Below are 8541 nucleotides of genomic sequence, written 5' to 3' on the forward strand. Positions count from 1 at the left end.
TGTAGACCAGGCTGGCCTCGAACTCAGAAATCCGCCTGCCTCTGCCTCCCGAGTGCTGGGATTAAAGGCGTGCGCCACCACGCCCGGCTTTTAGATTTTTAATGTTTGTCTGTCTGTCTTTGGTTTTGTTTTTTGGAGACACGTCTCACTGTATAGCTTTGACCGTCCTGGAACTTGATCTAGACCAGCCTGTCTCAAACTCCCAGAAATGCACTTACCTCTGCTGCCACTGAGCCCTGATGACTTCATCTTGTGTGGGATGAGTGGGGACTCATGGCTACTGCTTTCACCTTCCTTTTCAGAGCATGTATTCCCGTGTGCCTGAGTGCCAGGTTACCACCTACTATTATGTTGGCTTTGCGTATTTAATGATGCGTCGATATCAGGATGCTATCCGGGTCTTTGCCAACATCCTCCTGTACATCCAGAGGACCAAGAGTATGTTCCAGAGGACCACATACAAATATGAAATGGTAAGAGAAGTTTACAGCCACTGTCTCAGCAGGCAGCCCACTCCTCATCACCTGTGCCAACAGTCCTGCATAAACACCATGCAGACTGTACTGCTCTTAAGACTACTTGACTTCAGTACAAGTTAAGTTGGGTATAGTTGTGGGATATGTGGTAATTAGATTTAATAAATAGAGAGGGGAATCAGAGCTAGGTTTGCTGACACATACTGTAATATCTATCTTAATCTTTGCACTTGGGAAGCAGAGACAGATGGATCTCTGAGTTCGAGGCCAGCCTGGTCTACAGAGTGAATTCCAGGACAGCCAGGGCAATGTAGAGAGACCCTGTCTCAAAAAGAAAATCAGAATATTTCTCATCATTAACTGTTTATCATTTGTTGTGCTGAAAACTTTCAAACTATCCTGCCAGTTCTTTGGTTTGGTTTTCAGTTTTTTGAGACAGATTTTTGTGTGTGTTGCCCTGGCTGTCCTAGAACTTGTTCTATAGACCAGGCTGGCTTGAACTCAGAGATCCGCCTGCCTGTCTCCCCAGTGCTGAGATTAAAGGCGTGCTCGACCACCACCCAGGTCTTGTCTTTCTTTGTAGATATAAATTGATATAAAGTAGTGCCCTGCCATGCTATAGATGGAGCTCATTAGTGCTTTTTCAACCTCTTACATGCTTGTTCTCTGAACTCTCTCTGTCTACCTTGCTCACTTGTAGGGGAATTATAGTGGCTGTTGTTTGGAACTTTATTGATGGCTATAGCCTGCTACTGTTTTCCTGTTCATAGCTGTCTTCCTGCTTTAGCAGTTTGGGTTCTGGGATTACAGGCAACACCACCCCTGCCTGTCCTGCATTTTTAAAACAGTATAATGTTTTTCCTAATTACTTGAGTTCATACATGCATGCAATGTATCTTTATCATATTCACTCCCTACTCCTCCCTCTAACTCCTCCCAGAGGCCCCAATCCTCTTCACTTGGTATGTTTTGTTTACTTAGTTTTATTTTTATTATTTATTCATATTTAATAACCCAGGGCGTAGTTATGCTGCCCGTATGCTCACGGGTGTGGAGTCATTGAACACTGACCCTCCCTCAGAAGCCGTCAGCTGCTGACAGCCCCGCAGCCAGGGCTGCGGGCTCTGGAGCTCCTCCCTGATCCGAGCTGGAATGTTGACTGGCAGCATGCCACGTTTGCTGTCAGTTCATGAGCACGGGGATCCCGCCTTGTCTGGAGGACACTGTGGTGCTCATGAGCGCGGGGATCCTTCCTTGTCTGGAGGACGCTGTGGTGCTCATGAGCATGGGGATCCTGCCTTGTCGAGAGGACACTGTGGTGCTCCAGAGCCCTCCTCCATCTCTGACTCACAGTCTTTCTGGCCCTCCATCTCCGTGGTCTTGGGTGCAGGGTGGGATGAAGATGCTGCGTGTGTGGCTGAGCAGTGCACCAACATTTCTCTAGACATGACTGCTTATGGGTTTCTTTGTTAACTTCCATCCATTCTACAATGGGACTTCTCTGATAAAGTTGGTTAGATACAGATTTAAAGGGCAGTTATGGTTTTTCAAGACAGGGTTTCTCTGTGTAGCCCTGGCTGTCCTGGAACTCACTCTGTAGACCAGGTTGGACTCGAACTAAATAAACTAAATAAGCTAAATTAGGCAAAGAACCCACAGTAGGGAAGCCATTAGGCCCCAGCAGTGAACAACTACTATTTTTTGCTAAGTGGAAACAGCATCAAAATGCCCTTTAAACCGGGCTGTGGTGGCGCATGCATTTAATCCCAGCACTTGGGAGGCAGAGGCAGGCGGATTTCTGAGTTCGAGGCCAGCCTGGTCTACAGAGTGAGTTCCAGGACAGCCAGGGCTACACAGAGAAACTCTGTCTCGAAAAACAAACAAACAAACAAAGCCTGTGTCATTAGATCACTTCTTTTCTACTCATCTATAAAATTTGTTTATTTAGTTTCTGCATGTGAGACCATGGTATTGCATTCAGTTGGATTTTTTTCCTTTTTGCATGGCACATGTCCTTCAGTGGGACTTTTTAGTACATGCTGGCTAAACATTTCCTATCATGACATTTACCTTAGATTACTAATAGTTTTATGATACGGGCCATTTAAAGGGGTTTGGGGCTTAGCTTGATGGTAGAGCCTTTGTCTGGCATTGGCATGATCAAAGTCTTGGATTTAGTCCTTAGCACTGAAAATAAACATCTGAAGCAGTGAGTTGGGGAGGATGGGCTCCAGACCTGTGGCATTGATGGAGGAGGGGGGTGTTCCTAGGCAGCGTGGGTGACGTAAGAACACCGGCCCGGTAGATCTGAAGACCAGTGTAGGCCGTGGGTGCTAACTTAAATCTTAGCAAGTGTTTAGGAATCGGCTTTCCAGTACTGTGAGGCCAACTGGGAAGGTCCTGGGGAGGGTTCTAGAGAAGAATCAAAGAATCCAAGAAGACTAAGCACTGGGTGGGAGCTTGGGGGTTGGTGTTGTAGACTGTCTAGGAGAATAAATACACTGACTAGTTGGTGTGTGCGAGGCAACACGAGACACACGTGTGGGACTCACAGAGTGTGTGTTTACCTTCTCCCAGATTAACAAGCAGAATGAGCAGATGCATGCTCTGCTGGCCATTGCTCTCACCATGTACCCGATGCGGATCGACGAGAGCATACACCTCCAGCTGCGGGAGAAATACGGGGACAAGATGCTGCGCATGCAGAAGGGGGATCCCCAGGTCTACGAGGAACTTTTCAGCTATGCCTGCCCCAAGTTCCTGTCGCCTGTGGTGCCAAACTACGACAATGTCCATCCTAACTACCACAAAGAGCCCTTCCTGCAGCAGCTGAAGGTGTTTTCGGATGAGGTGCAGCAGCAGGCTCAGCTCTCCACCATCCGCAGCTTCCTCAAGCTCTACACCACCATGCCTGTGGCCAAACTGGCCGGCTTCCTGGACCTCACCGAGCAGGAGTTCCGCATCCAGCTGCTCGTCTTCAAGCACAAGATGAAGAACCTGGTGTGGACCAGTGGCATTTCTGCCCTAGATGGCGAATTCCAGTCGGCCTCTGAGGTTGACTTCTATATTGATAAGGTATGGTATACCCAGGGCCAGTCACTCCGCTTATCCTCAAAGGTATGAACGATAGATGATCTCCTTGCATCAGTTGCGTAGTAGGTTAGAAGTGTGAGTAGTGGGAACAGGGGAAGGGTGGTAGAGACAAGCACACACCTCCAGTTGCAGGAGAGTTGGAGGATAAGATGCTGTGCATGCAGAAGGGGGACGTCCAGGTCTAAGAGGAACTTTTCAGCTATGCCTGCCCCATGTTCTTGTTGCTCGTGGTGGTTTCAAACTGCAACAGTGTACATCCTACTGGTTACAGGCATAGGATGGTACAACTCCATGTTTAGAAAGTGACCTGTAAGCTGAGACAGAGTTAGCTGTGAGAGAATGGTCAACACTCTCAGGGTGTATACTCAGTTCACCCATGTTGCCCTGGGGCCTGTGACACATCACCGCCCCTCGCCTCCTCCTGTTGCTGGGCTTGTGCCTGTGTTTGGATTGTTAAGTAAGGACACATGGGCTTTTTTGAGAGATGGATGGAGCTTTGAACTTAGGATCCTCCTGCCTCAGCTTCCCACCTGTTGGGATTATATGCACCTACCATCCATTGACTGCTTTACAGAAGGTTTGTTTTTTTTTTTTCCGAGACAGGGTTTCTCTGTATAGCCATGGCTGTCCTGGAACTCACTTTGTAGACCAGGCTGGCTTGGAACTCAGAAACCCGCCTGCCTCTGCCTCCCAAGTGCTGGGATTAAAGGTGTGCGCCACCACGCCTGGTTTACGGAAGGCTTTTGTAGGTTAGCTAGCAATAATCTGTATGTAATACATTTGCATGTATGTCTGGGTATATGCTGAGTTCTTTCTCAAGTATTAACCCGGCAGTGGCTTCCTTGGGATGAGAAGTAGGCTGAAGACTAGCGTTTTCTTCCTGTGCCCCTCTGTCGAAGCTGGAGGCTTTAGTGCCCTATTTAATGAGAACATGGAGTGACTTTGCTGTTGTTTTGCTGGTGCTGGCTGCTGAGCTGAGCCTATGCGTGTCAGGCAGGCACTCTGCACTCTGCCATCTCCCTGGCCCAGTTCTTCATTTCATTTTGTGAAGTTGCCCAGGCAGGCAATGGATGGATGGATGGATGGATGGGTGGATGGATGGGTGGATGGATGGATGGGGTTCTGAACTTTGATCCTCCTGCCGTGGCTTCCTAAGTAGTTGCAGTTACAGGTCTCTGCCACTGTAGCTATTGTTTTGGTTACTTTTCTATTGCTGTGACAATACCATCACATCACCAAGGCAGTTTATGAAAGACCTGGTGTTGAAGTATATGAGCCTATGCGGCCATTTTCCTTCAAACCACCACACCCAGCCATGCTTTTCATTCGCATTTTTCTCAGAAGCACATAACAGTGAACATTGTATATGTTGAGTATTGCAGTCTCTCCCCCAATTACTCACTTGATGTGCCCTTGGTGTGTTTTATTTATGTGTGAGGAGAGAGAGGCACATGCATGTGGGGGGCAGAGAACATTTCGTAGGAATCCGCTCTCATTCACTGTGGGAGCCCAGTCATCCATCAGACTTGCGCAGAATGTGCTAACACCCTCTGTCCCAGCTCTCTCTGACTCTTTTTTTTTTTGGTTTTTTCGAGACAGGGTTTCTCTGTATAGTCCTGGCTGTCCTGGAACTCACTTTGTAGACCAGGCTGGCCTCGAACTCAGAAATCTGCCTGCCTCTGCCTCCCGAGTGCTGGGATTAAAGGCGTGCGCCACCACGCCCGGCTCTCTCTCTGACTCTTAAAAAGAATGGTTTTAGGCTTGGAACACGTGCCTAATAGATCTCTCTTGGGTATGTGTGTAATTGTAGAATAAATGAATCTGCTTGGGTTATCTGTTTTTTAAATTATTATTATTATTATTATTATTATTATTTGTGTGTGTATGGATAAGCGCATATATATATATATATATATATATATGCACATACATATATATATGCCATATGGTGGGGAGAGGAGGTTGGAGTCATTGTCAGGCTTGTGTGGCATGTGTCTTTAATCACTGAGCCATCTTGCTGTCCAGTAATTTGGTTTTAAGACCTTACTTGGAGCTAAGTGTGATGGCACATGCCTTTAATCCCAGCACTTGGGGGGTGCATCTCTGAATTTGAGGTCAGTCTGGTCTACAGAGCAAGTTACAGGATAGCTAGGGCTACACAGAGAAACGCTGTCTTTTTTTAAAAAAAAAAAAAAAAAGAACAACTGGGATCAGTGCCTCGAGCCTCCTTGGCACCAGCACTCAGAAGTGCTCACCCACATGCAGATACACATCCATTCATCATTTAAAATCGTTTTTTAAAAGGAGGGGGTGAGGCAGAGAGTAATAAAGACATTCTCTGTCAGCCCCTGACCTCTGTGCGAAGTTGTACACATCCACTCAGACATGAACACACATGTGTGTGCGCATGCACGCACACACATGCTCTCGCACACCCCCTTCTGTACACTGTCTAGCCCACTCCTTGCCTTCCCTTCTGGGTTCACTCAGTGTGTGACATAGGTGCTCGGAGAGTATCATTGACTGCTCTGCCCACTCGGTCTTCTCTGGCGAGGCAGCAGCTAATCCCTTGGCATCAGTTTAATTAAACGCTTCTACCAATGTGGTCATTACAAGTTAGATGTTATTTTTATGTTTTGTTATTTGTGTGTGTGATCTGTGTGCTGGGTGCATGTGGAGGTCAGAGACAACGTTAGGGAGCTGGTTCTCACCTTCCGTGGGGATGAGACAGGGCCTGTCTGTGTCTGCTCTCCTGGACTCTTGTGTCTCCACCTCCCATCCCCCTAGGAATGCTGGATTACAGATGGTCCCCATCTTAAGCCACCTCCATAGCCCACAAGTCAGGTTTTGCTGGGGCGCTGTACTCAGATTAAATCAATGCTATGTTCATGGTTTACAGGCCCTATTCCTATCATGCCTGAGTGCTGGGGGAGTGCTGGGTCAGGGTGGCCCTCTCCCATCCGCCTGTCGAGTGTTAGGATTACATGTGTGTGTGTGTGTGTGTGTGTGTGTGTGTGTGTGTGTACTGTGTACGTGTGTACACAAGCGAGAGCGTGTGTGCCCACACCACGTACATGCTTTTGTTTTTCACTGACTGCTAATGCTCTACTTCCCCTAAACTTCCCTTTTGAAAGTTAGTGTAGGAGCTGAGTTTGATAGTCCAGGCTCTGCATCTAAAGTTGAAGGCTAGCCTGGGCAATTTAGACTCTCTCATAATGAAAAGTAAAGAGAGCTAGGGGTAAAGCTAAGTAGTAGAGCCCCTACCCTCTGCCCCAGTGCTGAGGGGAGTGCTGTAGATGTTAGTAACACTTGACACAATTGTGCTTTGCAGTTAAGTGGCTCCACACTAGGTGGCCCTCTCCTCCATCCCAGCCCTCGCATCCACCACTTCTAACTGCTTTCTCCCATAGGACATGATCCATATTGCAGACACCAAAGTTGCCAGACGCTATGGGGATTTCTTTATCCGACAGATCCACAAGTTTGAAGAGGTAAGACGTCTGAGAGTTGGCTAATAAGCCTGTAGATAGAGATGGTGTTTTAAATTTTTCCTCGTCTTTATTTTTAAGAAACTGGTGAATGGCCCTTTAACTTTCTAAGGTTGCCTGGCTGGCAGCTTGGGCCCAGGAACTGCTGTGTCAGCCCTTTCTAGGGGATCTCCTTCCAAGATCTTGGTCTGTGGGTGGCCCTTCAAGGGGTGCCGCTGTCCTTTCCCTTCCTGGTATTTCCTAATAAGGGTGGATTTGCTGCTGCACCCCTCCTTCTCCACTTGGGGTGTTCTCCCGCTCAGACAGGTCTGGCCAGTGTCTGGATGCTAGAGAACTGGAAGCTGTGTTTGACAGGCTTGGTGCTCTCGCATCTTGTCCTAGGTATTGCAAAGAACACAAAATCGTAAGGCTCTCTGTTGCCCACCTCTGAGCCACCTTGTCCTGGACTCCTCTGACAGAAGCCATGCTCCTTCAGGATTTTAACAGTTGGGCATTGTTTTTAACCCTCTAGCTGCTAGGCAGCAAAAAGAGGTTGAAACTCAACTAATCTAGCCACACTAGCCCTGTCCTGTCTATGAAATGGGCTAAGTGGTCTAGGATGTGGGTTTGCCAAGCAAGGACAAGGAAAAAGACCTATGACTGTTTTGGGGTCTAAGGCTTTCTGTGGCCCTCCAGGTCTCAGAGGGGTTGCTGGGCGGGCGTCTGGTTTCTTGATTGTGCACGCTGTTGGAATAGGTCCCAAAGATTCCACATCTAATTTAGCTTTACTTTACCATGTAGCTTAATCGAACCCTGAAGAAGATGGGACAGAGGCCCTGAAGATATTCATCCACGAGTCAAGAGCCTGTTTTGATATTATAGATGGGAGGCACTCTTGTCACCAAGAAGCCTAAGTCAGCCGTCAGCTGAACTGAAACCTGTTCAAATCAAGGACTGGATGTTTTTAGGCGCTCTCAGTAAAGGGTCTTTGTTGGAACTGGGTTTGTGGTCTCATTATTATGGGCAGATCTGTGGCTCTGGCAGCGATCCATTGTTTCCTCTATATCCTGCTTTCCTGGTGCATCAGACAGTATGAAAGCCGAATTCTTTTATCCCTGTGTTCATAACATACTGCATGCTTTATAGAACTGTTCACATGTCTTGTGTCTGTCCCGTGCCCATGAGAACTCCGTGAGATTTAAATGACCTGCCAGAATTTGCACAGTATGTTAGTGGTGGGTGCTGTGCCCTTGGAAGAAACTATGGGGAATCTCTTACTGTCAGGAATTGTACAGAAAGCGCTCGGACACGCGTAACCGTTAACAGCTCAGGATTTGTGCAGTTTCATATTTTTTTGTTTGAAAGTGTATCCTAAGCCGGGCGTGGTGGCGCACACCTTTAATCCCAGCACTCGGGAGGCAGAGGCAGGCGGATTTCTGAGTTCGAGGCCAGCCTGGTCTACAGAGTGAGGTCCAGGACAGCCAGGGCTACACAGAGAAACCCTG

General features: G+C 47.8%; 1 protein-coding gene across 1 annotated transcript in view; it reads left to right on the forward strand.

The window, feature by feature from the left end:
- Eif3l (eukaryotic translation initiation factor 3 subunit L) overlaps positions 1-8038 on the forward strand; it is a 19162-nt gene extending 11124 nt beyond the window's left edge. The window contains exons 10-13 of the mRNA XM_021182728.2: positions 303-473; positions 3054-3551; positions 6980-7060; positions 7838-8038. Of these exons, the coding sequence (XP_021038387.1) occupies positions 303-473; positions 3054-3551; positions 6980-7060; positions 7838-7876 (789 nt within the window). The 3' untranslated portion in view covers positions 7877-8038. The remainder of the gene's footprint in view (positions 1-302; positions 474-3053; positions 3552-6979; positions 7061-7837) is intronic.
- The last annotated feature ends 503 nt before the right edge of the window (positions 8039-8541 follow it).

Source organism: Mus caroli, chromosome 15, assembly GCF_900094665.2.
Source record: "Mus caroli chromosome 15, CAROLI_EIJ_v1.1, whole genome shotgun sequence".
Lineage (NCBI taxonomy): Eukaryota > Metazoa > Chordata > Mammalia > Rodentia > Muridae > Mus > Mus caroli.